Here is an 18,968-nt window from a genome sequence, read left to right as displayed (position 1 = left end):
GAAGACTGTCAACACTTCTAAGACCACGGGGATGCTGAGAGTCTTGGGGTCACTGAGAATCTGAGGTTAAATTTTCCAGATTATAAACAAGAACAGGGATCCCTTTGTGTCCCACTGTAGACAGGGTACACTGTGAAGAGTTCAGGAGTCTTTTGAAAGACTAAGTCTTTTGTAATCTTCCCATATTATAACCAAAGAACAGGGATGAAAAAGTGTGGCTATTTCTCTAATAAATCACAGTGGACGGGGTTTCCAAATAAACTTCCTCCAAATAAACTGTTCAATATCACTTCTCCATTCTTATCATGTGCACAGTTGAAAAGCACATTCACAAACCATGGCCTCAATAGGCTCTCCCAACAGTCTTGCAAGGTAGCAAGGGCAGATATTTTCATCATCGCCATTTCATTAAAGCAAAACTGAGACACAGAGAGAAAACATCATGAGTTTAAGACTTGAGTCTTAGAGTTAGGACCTGAAGCCAGGTCTTTGGATTCCAGGTAGAGTTCCTTTTGTAAAAGAGGGAGTGTTCTAGAAAGTGGTCCAGTCCTTAGCAAAATGCCCACACAGATTATGTTCATTGCCAGTGGCAACCTCCACTTTTTTCTCTGTCCTCTTTCCCCTTCACTCCAGAGCCCTTGAAATCCTTTGCACTAAGGTGTCAACAATTGACACCTCAGGATTACCCATCTCCAACCAAATAAAATAAGCTTTCAAGCATCAGTGGGAAAGTGGTTTTTAAGTTCTTTCCTTTGAAATTACACCATTCTGGATAACCACATAAGGCTGGGCTGACTATAAGAATGTTTTTTTTCTTGAAGTCGAAACCCTAGAGAATGTCCTGGGAGGCAGTAGGAGGTGGGTGGGAAAGTTCAATGTGATGGCTTCAACCCTCCTCCCATGGTGCTGTAAACCCTGCACTGACAAACTTATTGTTACATTTCCATTGTGTCTAAGGGCCTTCTTCTATAGCCGTTTTGTTGTTGTTGTTGTTGTTGTTGTTTTCCTGAGACAGAGTCTCATTCTGTCACCCAGGCTGGAGTGCAGTGGAACAATCTCAGCTCACTTCAACCTCTGACTCCCAGGTTCAAGCTATTCTTCTGCCTCAGCCTCCCGAGCAACTGGGATTACAGGCGCCTGCCACGACACCTAGCTAATTTTGTATTTTTAGTAAAGACAGGGTTTCACCATGTTGGCCAGTCTGGGTTAAACTCCTGACCTCAAGTGATCCACCTGCCTTAGCCTCCCAAAGTGCTGGGATTACAGGCATGAGCCATCATGCCTGGCCTGTAGCCTTTTGATATTCCTGCACCGATAAGATACAGAATTAGGGAAGATGGAGGGTGAACTATCTATATATCTGGAGATATCTTGGGGGCTCCAATAGCTTCTGCCATTTTGTTATGTTTTTAAATGTTTTTGATTGTAATCAAATCAAATGTTTTTGATTACAGTAGGTAATGAGTAAATGTCAGCTCCTGCTGTCCCTGTCTAATCTCATTGGTGTGGTTTGCACACAGTATGTGTTCAGTCCATGTCAGTTGCTGCTCCTTGTGTCTAATCTCCTTGTTGGGATTGTGGACACAGCAGGTGTCGAGCAGATGTCAGTAAATGTCAGCTGATTTGGCTCATGTCTAGTGTCATTGTATGTTATGACTTTGTAGCGTTCGGCTTCTTGAGGGCATGGGGGAGGCGTGAACACAGATGTCACTTCCCATGCAGCCTGTGAACTTGGTTGATGGTGGGTGATGCTTTGAGTACTGGACTGGGGTTTTCTATTGTGTGACACCAGAGGGTCACTTCAGCCTGATACAGTCCACCTCTTCTGTGGCGGGCACCCCGTTGGTTCTGAGGTCAAGCTCGGCGCTGGACTTGCTCCCCCGCTGGGAGGGACGCCAGTGCAGCAGCATCATCTTCTTGAAGTACTTCATGGTGTTATTCTTGACCGTCACAAAGCACACGGTGTTGATCATGCTGTTGCTCATGGCGATGCACTCAACCACGTAGAAGGCGGTGAGGTAGTGCTTTTCCTTCACGAACACGGTGGGGAAGAAGTCACGAACGATGGTGAAACCGTAGAAGGGTGCCCAGCACAGCACATAGGCTGTGAGGATGCACATGAGCACCAGGACTGTCTTCCTGCGGCAGCGCAGCCGCTTGCGAATCTGCTCCGTCTGGAACCCAGGGACTGCCTTGAACCAAAGCTCCCGGGAGATCCTGGCGTAGCACAGGGTCATGGTGACCACGGGGCCCACAAACTCAACGCCAAAGATGAAGAGGAAGTAGGACTTGTAGTAGAGCTGCTGATCCACGGGCCAGATCTGGCCACAGAAAATCTTCTCCTGGCTCTTGACAATAAAGAGGACGGTTTCTGTTGCAAAGTAGGCTGATGGGATGGCAATGAGAATGGACACCATCCAGACCAAGGCGATCAGGAAGGAGGCCGTTTGATAATTCATCCGTGGTTTCAGGGGGTGAACAATGGCGAGATATCTGGTGGGGGAGGGAAGCCAACAGCAGTAATGATGAATGCTTGGAAACATTAGTTTTTAACTAACCTCAAACATACACTAAAGCAGACATAGTGGCACAGTGAATCCTCATGTACCTGTTATCCAGCTTTAACAAGCTTCATCTTATTTTAGCAACATCATTTGGCATAGTGGAGTGTTTTAGTGAAAACAGCACAGGCTTTAGGTCAAACAGGCTGAATAAATCCTGGCTTTTCCCCGGATTGGCTTTGGGGTCTGGGATGAATTATCCAATCTCTCTGATTTATTTCCTCAAATGCAACCTGGAATAAGATGATACTTACTTTGCAGGGCTACTGTGAACACTAAATGTGGTAATTTTTGTAAAATACCTTGTATATAGTAGGTGTTCAATAAATACTTATGGCCTGTTATCATTCTTAAGCATCCTATTATACCACCTTGGGTTTCCATCTTATCATTCTGCCCAAGAACATATAATACGCTCAAAGCTCTTCATTCCAAATAGCTCACGGTTTAGGTGAAGGAAGGGCTTGTGGCCCCAGAAAGAGGTAGGGGCCTTTCTCAGGGCAGGGGGCAAGAACTTGCTTCCCCTCCCATGAGCTGTCATCCTGCACTTCAGAGGCAGAAGGGTCAAGGTGGGCTTGTGGTGAAATCTAGGGACTCTAATGAAAAGTAAATGCCTTGCCCAAGCTCGCATCATGCAGGGACCAGAATCCAGGCTCTTGATACAAAGCTTATGCTCCCACCTCCCTGGGCCATCTTGTGCTCAAATGAGAAGGTGTGTGAAGTCACCGTGACACCATGAGTATCTACCCTTGCCCTTTCCAATGAGCCACACTGTCTGGGAGAGAGACTGGAGCCCTTTGTGGGAAATGAGCTCATTTGCGCGGATTGAATACTTTCTTTCCAGAGAGACTTAATGACACCTATTTAGACACTTGGTGCCCTGGCATCATTTCTGTGCATCTTATGGTTGGGGTAGGGGAAGAATGCTTTGGGATAAGGTAGATGAAGATAAGAGCATGAAGGACAGGGAGGAAACAAATGAACCCTAGAAATGAATGTGTACTTCATACCTGGAGCTTGAGTCAGGTGAGAACAAGAGCAGGATGCTGCCTGTAGAAAATTCTATCCCACTTGCCTTTCCTTTGTGATCAGACCCTTTAGTCACTCTTTCCAAGTCTCTGGCTGGATTAAGAAGGCCTTCTGTCACGTTATTTCTTCCTGTCCCTGCCAATATTTCTGCCACAAAGTTGTTTTATCTTCTCTTGCCTGCCCCCTGCCTGCTAGTAGCTCTGATCCATTGAATTCCATCAGAGGAGATACCAAAGCAGCACGGCTCTCTCCAGCTTTTGACTTTCTGAAGATCTAGGATGAAGCTGGATCCTACCCCAACCACTGGCTGCACCCTACTGAGGTATATTCATATGCACAATGGTTGCTGGGGTTCTTCACCCATGCATGTGACCTGGCCTTACCAAATTAACCTGCATGACCTGCCTGTGTGGTACAAGGCTCACAGGGCTGCAGAGTGGAACAAATGGGCAGGCCCATTCTTGATGGGGTCAGGGACATCTCACAATCACTGTCTCTCTGTGATGACTGAGTGAATTAGTCTCCTATTGCTGCTTGTAACAAATTATCACAAACGTAGTGGCTTGAAACAACCCAAATGTATTATCTTATGGTTTTGGAGGTCAGAAGTTTGACATGGTTTTCACTGCACTAAAACCAAGATGTTTGCAAGGCAGCATTTCTTTCTGAAGGCGCTGATGGAGAGAATCTATTTTTGCTGCCTTTTCTAGGGATGCCAGCATTCCAGGGCTGATGACTTCCTTCCTATTCAAAGCCAGCAAAGGCCAATCAAGTTTCTTGCATTGTATCACTGACACAAACTCTTCGGCCTCCCTCTTCCACAGTTAAAGATCTTTGTGATTTCATTGGGCCCACCCAGATAATCCAGTATAATTTCTATATTTTAAGATCAGCTGATTAGCAACCTTAATTCCATCTGCTACCTTAATTCCCCTTTGGCATGTAATGTAACATGTTTATAGATCCTGGGGATTAGGATGTGGTTATTCTTGGGTGAGGGACATTATTCTGCCTCCCATACTGAGTCCAAAGACCTTAGATAATGCAGAACAAATTCACAACTTTATAGCTCTCTACCTGGCTCCATCATGAAAAGTATTTCAATAATCCATGCCAAAGGGAATTTCCACATTTCTCCTTATTCTGTTGTCAATTCCTAAATTCTCATTCTTTTTCCTCCAATAACATCTTCCTCATTGTATGATGTTCCAAAATTTAGAGTTGTCATCAAACAAATTAGAAAGCAATAACACTGGCCTAAGAGTTATTTAGAAGACCTGGATTCCAGCTGTGTACCTGGACTCAAACTGTGCACTTGGATAAATCACTTTTGGTTGGGGGACCTAGTTTCTTCATCTGTGAAGTGGGGATAATTAATAACATCACTGACATCCTCTAAGGCTTTTTGTCATATTCTGAGAAGGTAAACATACATAAGGGATGTTGAAAGCTATTGCACATTGTTTAAGCTAATCATTTCCTATGACTCATTTGCTGGCAAGAAGGACATCTGCAAGGTCTTTGTTTTCATCTGTCTGCTTGGATGTGTTTCTTGAGGCCAATCCTTTCCTTCTAGGGTATCTATGACTTGAAATAGGACCCCTTCTGGGCTCCTCTCTGGATGGACCTGGCTGTGGCATATGGAAACAGCACTGGGTGGCCCTTCTGATATTTCTTTGTAGTAGGACAGGGAGGCCTGTGCTTCTCCCACCCTACGTGTGTTAGAGTACACAGGCCTATCTAATTCTGAGATTGGCTGTGCCCAGTGATAAAAGCCCCCTTCTCCAAAATATGCATCATCAGGGCAAAGGTGAGAGTTTGGTCATCCATCTTTCTTAGCATTTTGCTTTATTTTTTTTCAATTAGTTTAGAACCTGATTGGAGAAGAGGATCCTTATCCTTTCTCCCTGTCCTACCACCTGCCACCTGTACAGCATTTCCAGAGCAGCTCTCATCAATGACTTATGGGGAACTGGTGTATAAATACCCCAGCTCCCTCCTACCTCCCACCTCTAGAAGAACTCTCTGTAGAGCTGTGATCTATGCTGGTTCCATGAGTCCCTCAGCAGGAATATGCTCTAGTTGCCCACAGTGAAAGCTTGTTTAATTACTACTTGGGCATTATCTGCACATAAATCTTTGTCTCAGAGTCTGATTTGGGAGTAACCCAAGCTAAGACACAGGTATAAGTCTCTGTGCTAGGCACTGTGGAGAAAGATAGAAAACATAATTATTGTGCTTAAAACACATTGTCTCCTGGAAAATACTATCAGTATCTCCATACATAGCATGACCTTAGAAAGAGAGCAAATTAAAGATTGATATCAGATTATAAGGGCCCTGGAATGCTAGGGTCAGGATTTGACATGTATTCTGTAAGCACTTGAATTTCTAGATATTTTGTAAGCAATGAAATGTTTCAGGAAGATCCATCAATGGTGATATTCCCATGCTTAATATGGATGACTATGGATTTCAGGGGACAGTCAGGAGCCCCTGGGGAGTGAAAAGACAGGTTAGAAGAGCATTATGATGGCCCAGGTATGACTTTCTAAGAGATGAAGCTGGAGGGAGAGCTGCTATGACTTGGTATATGGCTGAACACATGGGGTGGGGTGAGTGGAGGTAGGACAGGGAGAAAGGGTAAGGATGATGGTAACTTTTCCCTGCTCGGATGGTTGAGAGAATGATGGAGCTGCTGATGGTGCTGGGAAGTTGGCTGGGGCAGAGTTGGTTTGGGGTGTAAAAGGACTCACTCTATTGTCTGTGGTATTGTAACAAGGCAATTGTTTCCCAAGAAACTCCAGTGTTACAAAAAACGAAACCAAACCAAACCAGCATTATAAAGACAAAGGTTTCAGTGGGACAAGGGGGGTTAGGAACAGTACTTACTCTCTGTGATGGTTAATATTGAGTGCCACCTTGATTGGATTGAAGGATACAAAGTATTGATCCTGGGTATATCTGTGAGGGCATTGCCAAAGGAGATTAATATTTGAGTCAGTGGGCTGGGAAAGGCAGACCTACCCTTAATCTGGGTGGGCATATTCTGATCAACTGCCAGCTTGGCTAGAATATAAGCAGTCAGAAAAATGTGATAAGAGAGACCGACCTAGCCTCCCAGCCTACATCTTTCTCCCATGCTGGATGCTTCCTGCCCTCAAACATTGGACTTCAAGTTCTTTAGTTTTGGAACTCGGACTGGCTCTCCTTGCTTCTCAGCCTGCAGATGGCCTATTGTGGGATCTTGTGATCATGTGAGTTAATACTTAATAAACTCCCATATATATATATGGAATATGTATACACATGTATATATATTCCATTGGTTCTGTCCCTCCCTCTAGAGAACCCTGACTAATACACTCTCACTTTAGTGAGCATCAGAATCACTCGAGGAATTAGATAAAAATGCAGATTCCTGGGACCTCGCCCAAGGGATTCCCATTCAAGAGGGTGGGGTGGAGCCCAGGAATCTGACTTTGCATCTTTCTTTTCTTTTCTTTTTTTTTGAGACAGAGTTTCCCAGGCTGGAGTGCAATGGCGCAGTCCTGGCTCACGACAACCTCCACCTCCAGGTTCAAGCGATTCTCCTGCTTCAGCCTCCCAAGTAGCTGGGAGTACAGGCACCCGCCACCATGCCCAGCTAATTTTTGTGTTTTTAGTAGAGACAGGGTTTCACTATGCTGGCCAGGCTGTTCTCAAACTCCTGACCTCAGGTGATCTGCCCGCCCCAGCCTCCCAAAGTGCTGGGATTACAGACTTCAGCAGCCGCGCCCGGGCTGACTTTGTATCTTTCTATCAAATGATACTTTGCACCATTTTCCCTGGAGAATTTTGTGCAGTTGGTTGATAGGTACACATTTCATAAGGGCTGATTTCGGGGCTGGAGAGCCTCAGAGTTGTAGTAAAATCGTTTTTCCTGCAGGAATCATATTATACAAAGGAAGGAGGATGCTTCCTACACCCGTCTGTGTATTTTATTACCAAAATGAAAAATATTAAACTGGTTGATTAAAGAGAACAAACTTAAGCAGCACTGAGAACAGGGGAAAAGTTTAAGAGTTGAAAAGATGAAAGGAAAAAGGATGACTAAGCAGATTATCCTAATGAGCACAGCTTACAATGGTGGACAGCAACCAAGAGACACAACCAAGAGACAGCAACACTGTCACGTGGCCTGCCTGTATCTGAAGCACATGTGGTATCTGGGGGCATGGCCCAGAGATGGGCCACTCAGCAGCCTCAGTCTTGCTCATATCTGGGGGAGCAGAACACAACTGGAGAAACATGAGAAAGTGACCACTGTCCCCTCGAACAGAGCCAGTGATGGCCTGATGCCGGCCTGCAACTGTTCACATAAACAAAACTTGTGTAAGATTTGTCATAAACTGCTATTATACATTTTACTTTATAAATTTAAAATAGAGCAAGTGTTGGTGATGAGGAGTAAGTTGTAGTGTTCTACAGCACTATAGGGTGAATATAATGAACACAATTTATTATATAATTTCCAAATAGCCAGAAGAGTAGATTTTTGAATGTTTCCAACACAAAGTAATGATAAACATTTGAGGTGATGGATATGCTAATTACCTTGATCATTACACATTGTATACATGCATAGAAATATCACTCTGTACCCCATAAGTATTTACAATTATATGTGTCAATTAAAAATAATAAAAGCAAAAAATAAAATAATAAATACATAAAGGAAAGGAAAAAATAAAATAGAGCAAGGACGTCTGGAATATCTTATGCAAATGTATGCAAATGAGCACACCAACGTATGCAGAAAAGCAAAAGCAAGCATGTCCTTTCCTCTTTTGCACAAACAAACCCTGTTATCTCATTTAAAATAAGCTCTGCAACAAAGTCTATCAGAAACAACAGCACGTACGGTATGATTTCTTTTTATGATGTTAAAGAACAGGTGAAACTGAACTGTAATGATAGAAATCAGATTGGTGGTTGCCTGGTGGGGGGGGATTGACTGGTGAGGAGCACAGCTGCAGGTGATGGAAATGTTTCACATCTCCACCTGGAGGGTGGCTACAGGAAAAGCTTGGTACATGTTCTCCTGACTGGAAGCTGCCCTAGTTAACTCTCATGTGGCTTCTAGGTAGTAGCTGCCTGCCCTTTTTGCTTTCCCTTTGTGTTGATGCCACACACTGTCGTGTGGCCTGCCTGTATCTGAAGCACATGTGGTATCTGGGGGCATGGCCCAGAGATGGGCCACTCAGCAGCCTCAGTCTTGCTCATATCTGGGGGAACAGAACACAACTGGAGAAACAAGACCTCCTCTTGCCCTCCAAAGATTGGTGAGCATTCCTCTCTGGAGCAATGCCAGCCTCTCAGAACCTAAGTGAGGAAAGAGACAGCCAGGCCCAGCCCCATCACTCACCCCACCCACCATCCTCACCTGTCAATGGCGATGGCCAGCAAGGCATTGGTGGAGACGTAGAGGGAGACGGTGCGCAGGTAGTTGACAGAGGCACAGAGCACGTGGCCATGCTCCCAAGAGAGCTGCCGTACCACGTAATAGTCCATCTCAAAGGGGCAGCAGATGATGGCCACCAGGAAGTCAGAGATGGCCAGGTTGGCAATGAGCAGATTGGTGAGGTTGCGCAACTTCTTATAGCGGGTGAGGGCAGCGATAAAGACAAAGTTACCAATGCCGCAGACCAGCATGATGCCTGCCAGTGCAATGCCAATGACGATCTTGGCTGCAAAGAAGGTCCTGGTCTTGGTCATGTCCTCATCCTCATCCATAGGGAGGTCATAATCACCATAACTGAAGTTAAAGGAGACGGAGGAGATATGGTCTTGGGGTGGATTAAAGTTGGGTGCAAAACTGGTGTTTCCATTCTGGGCTGCCATGGTGATGTCCGCAAGAAAAGCGGTGTGAGGGAGGTGTGAGGGGTGGGGGTCCAGACCTTCTGCTCTTTCGGGGTCAGTGAGCCTAGCACCCTGCCCAAATCCTTGGGGAGAGTTGACTCGCCATCCTGGATCCTGGAAGGAGGCACAACCAGTGGACAACATGCAGGAGAACATGTGGTCACATTCCCTGAGTTCCCCGAGTATAGGCCAACCAGACCCACTGCCTAACCAGATGGAACTACCCAGGATGCAGGGAAAGGAGACCTGAGATTCGTAAGTTGGGAAACCCTCAGGGGCTGCCCAGCTGTCGGGAAGGATGTCATAGGATGGATCGGACTCTCCAAAACTCTCAAGAAGAATGTGCACCTTTGCCCTTTGCCCAGGGGCCACAGCCTCTTTGTCTGCCCAGTCACATCCTCCAGTCCCAACACATCAGCTCCCACAGGGGCTTCTGGAAAGTTTCCAAGGCTGCTCCCAGGAGCCGGCCAGGCTCCTACAGCTGTCACAATGTTGTGGCACCTGTTGGCCAGGGACAATGAAGCAGGAGGGCCAGGATGCTGCGGGGTCTTCTCTCCAAAGCAGGACACCACTCCCTCTGTACTGACCAAGCCATAGACTTGGAAATCACCAAGTTCATTTTCACATGGACAGACTGAGTCACCCTGAGCCAGTGATTTATGCTCTCGGAGTCCTAATCTTCTTGTAAACCAAATTCCTGCTGCCCAGTCCAGCACCTGGTACATAGCAGGAGCTGGACAGGAATCTGTTGAGTGCATGACCAGGAAGCTGTAGGTGGAGGAGGCTGTGGTGGGGTGGGGGAGGGGAATTCCCCTGCTGCTCCCCTGTTCTTTGGGAACCAGCTGGAGAAAGAAATCCTCTGCTGCCCTTCCCACCCTATTCCAACTTGGGATCTGCTCCCTGACCTCCTTCACTTGGCCTAGTTCTCCACCCAGAGTCAACCCTGCCTGAAAGGCACCATGTCCTGTCACCAAGGTCTCAAAACAGGGAAAATAGTCTCTGAAGCCCTGAGCCCGCAGGAGATAGGGCACCCCATGGTACAAGGCTTCACCGAGGGGCTGGAAAAAGAGCCCAGACCCCAACACCTATAGAAAGGGGCCCTGGCTGTCGAGCTGTGAGTAGCCTTCCCCTCGCCTCTCAGCACACCTGGAACGACTCCACCTGTGGGCGCCGCGGGATGCTGGGTCCCAGCTGAACAATGCGTTTGGTCCACTCCTGCGAGAGGAGGAGAACGCCGAGGGACAGGAACTGCGCGCCAGCAAAAGACATCCTAACCTAGGGTGCGCCCGCCAGCTGCTTTCCCAAGGTGAAAACCTCCAAGAGGCGAGGTGCAAATCTCAGTGGCGTCCACACCGGGAGGTGTCTTCCCTCCAGGTCGCCCCTCCGTCTCATGCGACCAATCCCCGCAGCCTTTGCTTAGCCTGGGACCAAGAATCGGGAGTCCTACCCCTCCTCGGCTTTCTAGCCCCCTAACCCAAGATGAGAGGGCGCGCCCGGGCTGGGACAGATTCAGGCCGCATTTTCGTAGACTGCACTCTCCGCCCGGGAGCAACCCGTTCCAGCAGCCCCCTTCCCGTCCCATCAACGCGGCCGCGTGGTCGGTGTCCAGAGGCGACACCCTGGCTAGGACAGGAATCAAGTCAGAAATTCAGGCTCGAGAAGCAAAGGCTGTGGGACCTCCTGGCTGGAAAAAGCGGCGGGTGGGTGGAGGATGCGGTGCGCGGGAATTTCCCCACGGACGCTTGCTGTTTTCTGCTCACCTTTCAGGAAGGTGCCCCTCTACCTGCGCCCTGCCCTGCACTTTGGAGCTCGCACTTTGGAGCTCGCCCTCGAGCTCAGCTACCCGCTGACTCCCTCCGCCCGCACACCACAGACTCCGCTTACCGTCCCCTACCCGGTTCTAGAGGGCCCAGAGGGGATTTCCTGAAACCAACTCGCCTGCTTCGAGCCAGCCCCGAGAGTGGCGGGAGGCAAAGCAGCCAGAATGCTCGAGAAAAAAGTGGGCGTCGGACCTTGTCCTAGCGACCCCCTCACCGCACCGAATGAGTCCCGGTACTGCAAAGATCTAAGCCCTTACCTGCCTCTGCGCCTTTCTGTGCGCTTTGCGGCTCCGGAAGCCGGATCGAGGGTCCCAGGGTGGTTGGGCGCGGGCTGGCCACTCGGTTTGCGCCCCGAGGACCCGGACTTGCACTTGCAGAGCCGCTGCGTGGGGGATGTCCCTCTTTTTTCCTCCGCCCGGCGCGCTCCTCCGGCTTGTCGCGGTCTCTGGGTTCCAGCTGGAGTTGGCGCTCCGCCCCCACAGCTCTTTCCAGTGTCTCAGACCTGTGCGCCCCGCCCCGCGCTGGACTCCGCCCCGGGGTCCCCGCCTTCCTCCTACTCGAGGCCGAGGGTGGGTGCCCAGCTCCCGCACCCCACCGCGTGCTCTCGGGCTGGTGCGTCCAGGGCGCGGGCACCGTAGCTCCGGCCACGCTGACGCGAGTCCCTGGGCACCGGGGCCCTCCCCTCGCAGGGATTTCAGCGCCTTCGCATCCCGTCTGAATCGGACCACAGTAGCCGGGTTTCGACCGTGCGCTTTGGAACAGGGAGCACCGCCCTCTGCCGCCAGCTGTGGCACCGCACCCGGGTCGCGCGCGCAGGAGCGGAGAGTCCTGTCCTCCGGAGGTGCCCAGTGCCAGCGTCCACACCCACTTGAAGGTGACCCTTTCAAGGAAAGCCCGGCTCCGACAAGTGCGGCGTAGGCCTTTGGGGATGGCGATGAAGGAGGAGGCCCCCAGGAGGAAGCTGGGGATGGGGGCAGTTTGCCCTGCTCAAAGCCCCTGAAGTCCTCACCCAAACTTTGCGACGACCACCACTATCAGATCCCATGGCCCTGCAAAGACAATCCCAGGAGTGCCTCAGCCTATCTGTCCGGAGAGTCCGTAGCCCTTTACTTTGCTTCTAACAGGTTCGAACTCCTCCCACGACCTCCCTGGTTAAACACAGGAACTGCCCATTCAAATGACTGGTGCCCAGGAAGCTCCGGGCGTACAGGATTGAACCTGTGGCAGGACTCTGAAGGTCTGAAAAGGTGTTCCCCGTCGTTAAACCCCAGCTAGCGGATTATTGGCAAGTGGGAACATGGACTCCACTTTGTCAGAGCTTCCCATTGTTTTCAAGAGAATCTGGAATTTGAGAACTTTAAAAATACTCTTCGGGTTTGTTAAAGCAAAAATCTTGTTTTGGCCAAAGAGAACCTGTCTCAGACTGAACACAGTCCACAGTGCTGCCAATTAAAAATTTGTGGGTAAATGAACTTCAAACCCCTTCCGGTTGTGACATTCTGTGATTCTGTCTTTCCTACCTTAAGTGACCCCACGCTGCCCACCTCTTAGCATCTCTTCCACATGATCAAAGGCAGGAGAGCCAGCTGTTTGCTTTCCTCCTGGGGAGGGGCTGCGATTGGGCAGATGTTCTACATGGTCAGGGCAACCTCCAGATATGGAGGCAAAAGAAGCTCTGTTGCTTGAGGAGGGGAGATGATGGGGTGGCCAGTTACATACTCTGGACATATTCTTTGGGATAGTGCATACTTACCAACTTCAGCTAGAGCCTTCTCCGCTTATGGACCATGCCTGCCCTATTCAATGGGGCAAACAGACCCCTGGGACCATCTGCCCGCTGGGGCTTTCATGGAATCCTCTGAGATGAGTTAAGGCATGGTTACTTCCACACAGATTTGGCAACCCACAGATGTCGTTGTAGTAACTTCAAGTCCTGACCGCCCTCAGCAGAGTAGGAGCTTTCTCTGGGGATGGACATGTGGTCTCCAGGGAGACAGTGGGTGCTTAGAAAACAGGGCAACAGAGTGCTATGAGGAGTTGTGTTAGTTTGGGTTTCCCCCGAGGAGACTCCCAGACAAAGACCTGAGTGCAGGTAGTTTATTGGGAGCGGATCCCGGGAAGCACAAACAGATGGAGGGGAAGTGAGACAGGGAAGGGAGAAGGGCCCATACATGGTATGCTAACAAGCAGGGTGCCACTGGGGCTCACTCCAGTTGATCTGCAGACCGTGTGGAACATGCCTCATGGTTGTTCACAGCAGCCATCAATTCCTACCCCCCACTGATGGACAGATTCCCTGAGGGCCAGAATGTCCCTCACTTTTTGAGTTGTGTCCCGGTGTGGTGCAGAAGGCCCAAGGCTGAAAAGAAGAGCTTCAGGCCTTGGGTGGGAAGTGTCATGGTGCCTGGAACTGCATCTGCCAGTGAGTCCAGGTGAGCAGAGGAGATTCTGGGCAGGCCGTCAATCTCACAGCTGCTACAGGAGGGCAGCAGAGGGACATTCCCTTCAACGAGGCAGGCAGGAGCCATACTTCCGCTGGAGTTCATAGACTGAACTGGGTGTGAACCCAGAGAAACTGGGCGGGCTGAGTGGGATTTTGAGAGGAGCTGGAGACTTTGCATTATGTACTTGGAGGCAACTGACATCTCCACTTGGGCTCACAAAGCTGGTAAGAACTGGGGAACTGGAGATGACTTAGGTGAAAATTATTAACGGACTTCCCCTTCTAGTCAAAGAGATTTCTCTAATTGCAAGCCCAAAGTCTCTTCTCCTTGTCTCTGAAAGAGTCTTCTCTCTGAAGTCTTTCTGGGTGAGAGAGGCTTAGCTGAACTACATGATAAAATGCTGAGGGAGGGGAAGAGGCAAAGGGGAGGAAAGAAAATCCATGCAGGCTGGAGTTGCTGCAGAGCCTCAGGGGAGGCGTTATCTACAAACAACTGGACCTGAGGAAAATGGATGAGGTAAGGATACTTTGATACAGGGCCAGAAGATTATATGTTTGAATCTGCTTGGGAGACACGAATAATAAAAATTTAACAGGTATAATATTTTGACGACATTAACTCTGAATGTTTTTTATTATTCCATGGCAGCCACTCCACTAGTATAAATCCAGGAAATTGGAGTGGGTTAACGGCGCCTCAGAATAACATCTCTCAAAGCTGTTCCCTAAGAGGGAGGGTTGAATTGGTGGGTCAGCCTGAGATCACCAGATGGAACCACATTTAGGATCCCCCCCACCTCCCACCAAACTACTCAGAATATGTGTCAGTGTGTGTATAAAGGGGAGAGAGAGAGCTCAGGGTTTGTCAGGTAAATTTGATTTTCAGATAATTTCTTTTACATTACTTTTACTATTTTTTTTTTTTTTTACTCATTTATTTTTTAGAGACAGGGTCTCACTCTGTCACCCAAGCTGGAGTGCAATAGAACAATCGTAGCTCATTGAAGCCTCAAACTCTCAGGCTGAAGTGATTCTCCCATTTCAGGCTCCTGAGTAGCTGAGATTATAGTCTCGAGCCACTGCACTTGACCCCAAATTTATTTTTAGTTTTACTTTTTGGGGGCCTGGACTTTCCAGATTCAAGTAGTCTTTCAGCTTTGGCCTCCCTAATAGTTGGAAATACAGGCGCCCACCACCACGCCCAGCTATTTTTTTTTACTTTTTAGAAAACAAAACAAAAACAAGAAACTAAGTCTTGCCATGTTGCCCAGGCTGCTCTTGAACTCCTGGGCTCAAGCGATCTTCCCGCCTCGGCCTCCCAAAATGCTGAGATTACAGGTGTGAATCACAGTACCTGGCCCCTAAATTACTTGTGACATTTGAATTATGTTTCTTGAAAGTGACTCCTTTCTAAGACAAAGCCACAGGTTTATAAAGGTTTTATATGTAAACTTTTTTAATTGTAAAGAAATGAATATAGATTCTCTGGAGCTTGATTTGCCAATACATATTAAATAAGCTTTGAGGTTGGGCAGAGTGGCTCATGCCTGTAATTCCAGCACCTTATGAGGCCAAGGTGGAAGGATGGTTTAGGGTCAGGAGTTTGAGACCAGCCTGGGCAACATAGTGAGACCCTGTTTCCACAAAATTTGTTTTAAAAATTAGCTGGGCCTGGTGGTAAATACCTGGGGTCCTGACTACTTGGGAGGATGAGGTGGAAGGATCACTTGAGCCCAGAAGTTTGAGGCTGCAATGAGCCATGATCATGTCACTGCCCTCCAGCCTGGGCAACAGAGTAAGATCCTGTCTCAAAAAAAAAAAAAAAAAAAAAAAGAAGAAAAGAAAAAAGTCTTAAAAACGTACCTCCCTTAAACTTCAATCTAGAAATTCTATTTTTATGACTTTATTCTATGGAGATAACGAACAAAGCAGGTAAAGATTTCTCTAAAGGGATATTGATAGTAGTATTGTTTAGGATAACAAGAAATTGAAAACAACACTATTCTCAAGAAACTGACCTCAAGTGATTTTTGTGTGTTTCTGTGTGTCTCTCTGGGAGTAATCAATCAGCAAATCAAGAATGTGCCCTTGTTTTTGACTGCAGACATATTGTTAGGTAAACTTTTTAACCTTGAAAGTAAATGTAATTAAACTCTATGACTCATAGGTGGAAAAGACAAAGCTTAATTAATGGTTCAAGGTGCATTGACCCTGGTGCTACCTTTCCTTCCATCCAGCTGGCTTCCATGGGGTTCTGCAGAGTGACTCTATAGGATACACCTGCTGACTCACCTGGCCCAGGTGTTTTTCCCTCTTCGGCTTCCATCTGACTCTAAGGGAGGAAGGTGATAGTCAGGACTGAGACAAGATATCAAGGTCAGTGCCCACCAGCCATGCTCCCCGTCTGTGGAGAAAGACCCAAGAAAAAGGTAAGCTTAAATGAAAGCCAGAGAGCTTTTGGTCAGAAATTTGTAATTGCTGTTAAAACTATTTCCGAAAAAGACATTTTCTGAGCCCTCAGAGAGAAGCAGTGGTAGGAGGAAGGTGGGTTGAGACAGCAAAGTTCTTGCAAGAAGCAGCTCCTCAATGCACTCAAAACTGGATTCTATGATGGATAGTTTAGTTAATGAAATCCCTTCATGGAAACGACCTTGTTCACTGGCAGGGCAGATGAAGGAGAGGATGGTGCTTTAACTAATAAGAAAGACTGAAGGCTTCCACGTTCAGATCCATGCTTGGTAGATTATAGAAAGGGTTTAGTTTTTTTGTTTTTGTTTTTGTTTGTTTGTTTTTATTTGAGACGGAGTCTCGCTGTCACCCAGGCTGGAGTGCAGTGGCACGATCTCGGCTCACTGCAAGCTCTGCCTCTGGGTTCACGCCATTCTCCTGCCTCAGCCTCCCTAGCAGCTGGGACTACAGGCGCCCGCCACCTCACCCGGCTAATTTTTTGTATTTTTAGTAGAGATGTTAGCCAGGATGGTCTCCATCTCCTGACCTCATGATCTGCCTGCCTCAGCCTCCCAAAGTGCTGGGATTACATGTGTGAGCCACCGTGCATGGCCAGAAAGGGTTTAGTTTTATAAGGAGGCACTTGGCTATCAATTTATGTTGAGCCTCATCTTCTCTGGCTTGTCTTCTTCCAGCTGAAGACCCTCTATCCAGGTGTTCACATGCTGTCTTGCCCTGAGCTCAGGAAAGGATGAAAACCCCCTCCTTTAGGTATATCACCTGAGGTCAGAGGGTGGGGGGGGGGGGTCTGGGAGCACTCAGGTGGAAAAAATTCACATAGTGTAGACATTTGGAAAGTTAAAAGTCAAATTCTTTGCCCGCTTTCCACAATGCAGCCCCTGAGAGGTGACCCAGTTACCTGGACTTTGTAAGTTCAAATGCAAACAAAACGGGCTTTGGGTATGCCTGGGCTCATTATGGGAGGAGTGAGGAGAGAGAGAAAGCCATTTTCACTATGAGCAACATAGAGCTCTGAGTTAGTTAACCTGGATATTTTGAGAAATGTGACTTTGGCTTGTGTCCTGACGTGAACTAAGTTGTCTTGGGTTGGATTCCCCTAAAAACGGATCTTGAGACAAAGATTTGAGTCATGATATTTACTGCTGTGGGGCGGGGAGTAGGGTTAGGGTTTACATCCTGAGTGTAGAGTCATGGGTTGGGGCAATTCACCCCACCCACGATGGGTGGGTGCTGCAAAGTGACCTGCAAAGGGCACGGATGAGGGGAGAGGTGAAGAATGAGGTCAAATGATGCAATCCCCCCATTTAGCTCCCGCGTCTTGGATCCCAGAGCTGCCTGCCTTGCTCCTTCAGCATTGCTCTGATTCTGTGAGCCACCTCATTGCTTCAATAATTTCTCTTTTTAGCTTAATTTGCTCAGAGCTGAATTCTGTTGCTTACTATCAAGAAATCCTAACAGATCCAGATTCAGACAGGTTAAGTTTTAAATGTCACACAGGTGGTGGGTGGCAGAGTTGGGATTCAAACCAGATTCCAAAATCTAGGCTTCTTCCACTACACTAACTTGAGTGAAATCTTCCTGTCTTAGGAGGAGTGTGGTATTGAAGCAAGAACTGGAAAAAAATGGGAGAGGAATGAATAAGCTTCCCAAGACCCACATTTGCCCCTGGGGCCAAGGGCATTCCAGCCCAGATGGCCTGGTATTGACAGACCATAATGGCGGCTCTCAAATTTGAGTGTGTATTGAGACCTTTTTCAAAATACACATGCCTTGGCCCCATGCTGGGAGATTCTTATTCCGCATATCAATAACACTTTCTTGGCTTCTTTGAGTATTCATTCTTTACCAAGCTTCCTACAAAAAAAAAAAAAAAGGAAAACTGAAAACACTCTGATGGAAATCATTGACTCGAAGAAATGGACCTTAATGAATCCTGCCTAGAAAGAGCAGAACATCTTCCCAACAGAGGGGCATTTTTTTCCCCTCTCTTGTAATATTGTGTATCAGCCAAGATTGTGTGACTGCTTTTCTTTCTTTCATTTTAAAAATAAAACATTCAGTTTGGGGCTTTTCTCCTACATTTAATTCAGTTTGTACATTTTTTGAACCTCTACTAGTTGAAAACATCACTAAAAACACACAAGCTGGGAAGAGAAAGCTAAAAGCAGTGACAAGTTCATCATGCTGTTTTTGAGTACCAGCTCTGTGTAACACATGTGGCTTGCAAGGCTTTGAAAAGTGAAGGTTGGGGTGTAGCTGAGCTGGGGCAAGGATGGGATGAGAGATGCCATGTTATCCTTGGCATGGCTTGTTCAGGGAACTGGGAGTAGATTTTGAGAAACTACATATCCAATAAATGGCCTGAATCACACACATGCAAGTCTTTTAAAACAGAAGGCATCTAGCATTTAAGTCTAGAAATGCTTTGGTAGGGATGAGAGCCGAGAAGTGCTGGATTGGCTTGCAGCCTCAGGAGTTCACATTGTGCAGCTGGTGGCACATTTTTGGCCTTTGTATCATTCGAGTTTGAACTGGGAATAAAGAAGCCTATAGCTCCAAAACCTTACTGTTCCCATCGCAGACATCCTCAGTGGAAGAGATAAAAGATATCCCTAGACAAAGGCATCCAGGGGCATGGGACGTTGGTGCTGTGCTATCCTTTGAGGGCAATGGTAAACGAGAGTTGGGGAGAGGGTGTGTGAACCAGAATTGCACACTTGCTTCCAGCCCCATCTTATGATACAT

The 18,968-nt window shown here is 47.6% G+C and overlaps 2 protein-coding genes across 2 annotated transcripts; one reads left to right on the top strand and one right to left on the bottom strand.

The window, feature by feature from the left end:
* Positions 1–1,562: 1,562 nt before the first annotated feature.
* On the bottom strand, positions 1,563–9,511 carry PROKR2 (prokineticin receptor 2). Its single transcript, XM_033185340.1, has 2 exons — positions 9,016–9,511; positions 1,563–2,493 (listed from the first exon to the last, which is right to left on the bottom strand). The coding sequence occupies exons 1-2, from the start codon at positions 9,471–9,473 to the stop codon at positions 1,797–1,799; spliced, it is 1,155 nt and encodes a 384-aa protein (XP_033041231.1). The 5' UTR covers positions 9,474–9,511; the 3' UTR covers positions 1,563–1,796.
* A 1,172-nt stretch (positions 9,512–10,683) lies between these two features.
* Positions 10,684–12,788, top strand: LOC117068257. The gene has a single exon (XM_033185341.1). It carries the CDS (start codon positions 11,705–11,707, stop codon positions 12,227–12,229), a length of 525 nt encoding a protein of 174 aa, XP_033041232.1. The 5' UTR covers positions 10,684–11,704; the 3' UTR covers positions 12,230–12,788.
* Positions 12,789–18,968: the final 6,180 nt, after the last annotated feature.

Source organism: Trachypithecus francoisi, unplaced genomic scaffold (assembly GCF_009764315.1).
Source record: "Trachypithecus francoisi isolate TF-2019V2 unplaced genomic scaffold, Tfra_2.0 Lachesis_group21, whole genome shotgun sequence".
Taxonomy (NCBI): domain Eukaryota; kingdom Metazoa; phylum Chordata; class Mammalia; order Primates; family Cercopithecidae; genus Trachypithecus; species Trachypithecus francoisi.
This window is presented reverse-complemented; position numbering and strand designations above follow the sequence as displayed.

Coding starts and splice junctions, on each gene's coding strand:
- LOC117068257 (XM_033185341.1), top strand. CDS start 11,705: ATGTCCCTCTTTTTTCCTCCGCCCGGCGCGCTCCTCCGGCTTGTCGCG.
- PROKR2 (XM_033185340.1), bottom strand. CDS start 9,473: ATGGCAGCCCAGAATGGAAACACCAGTTTTGCACCCAACTTTAATCCA. Junction 2,494..9,015: donor CTGGCCATCGCCATTGACAG/GTGAGGATGGTG, acceptor CTCCCCCACCAG/ATATCTCGCCATTGTTCACC.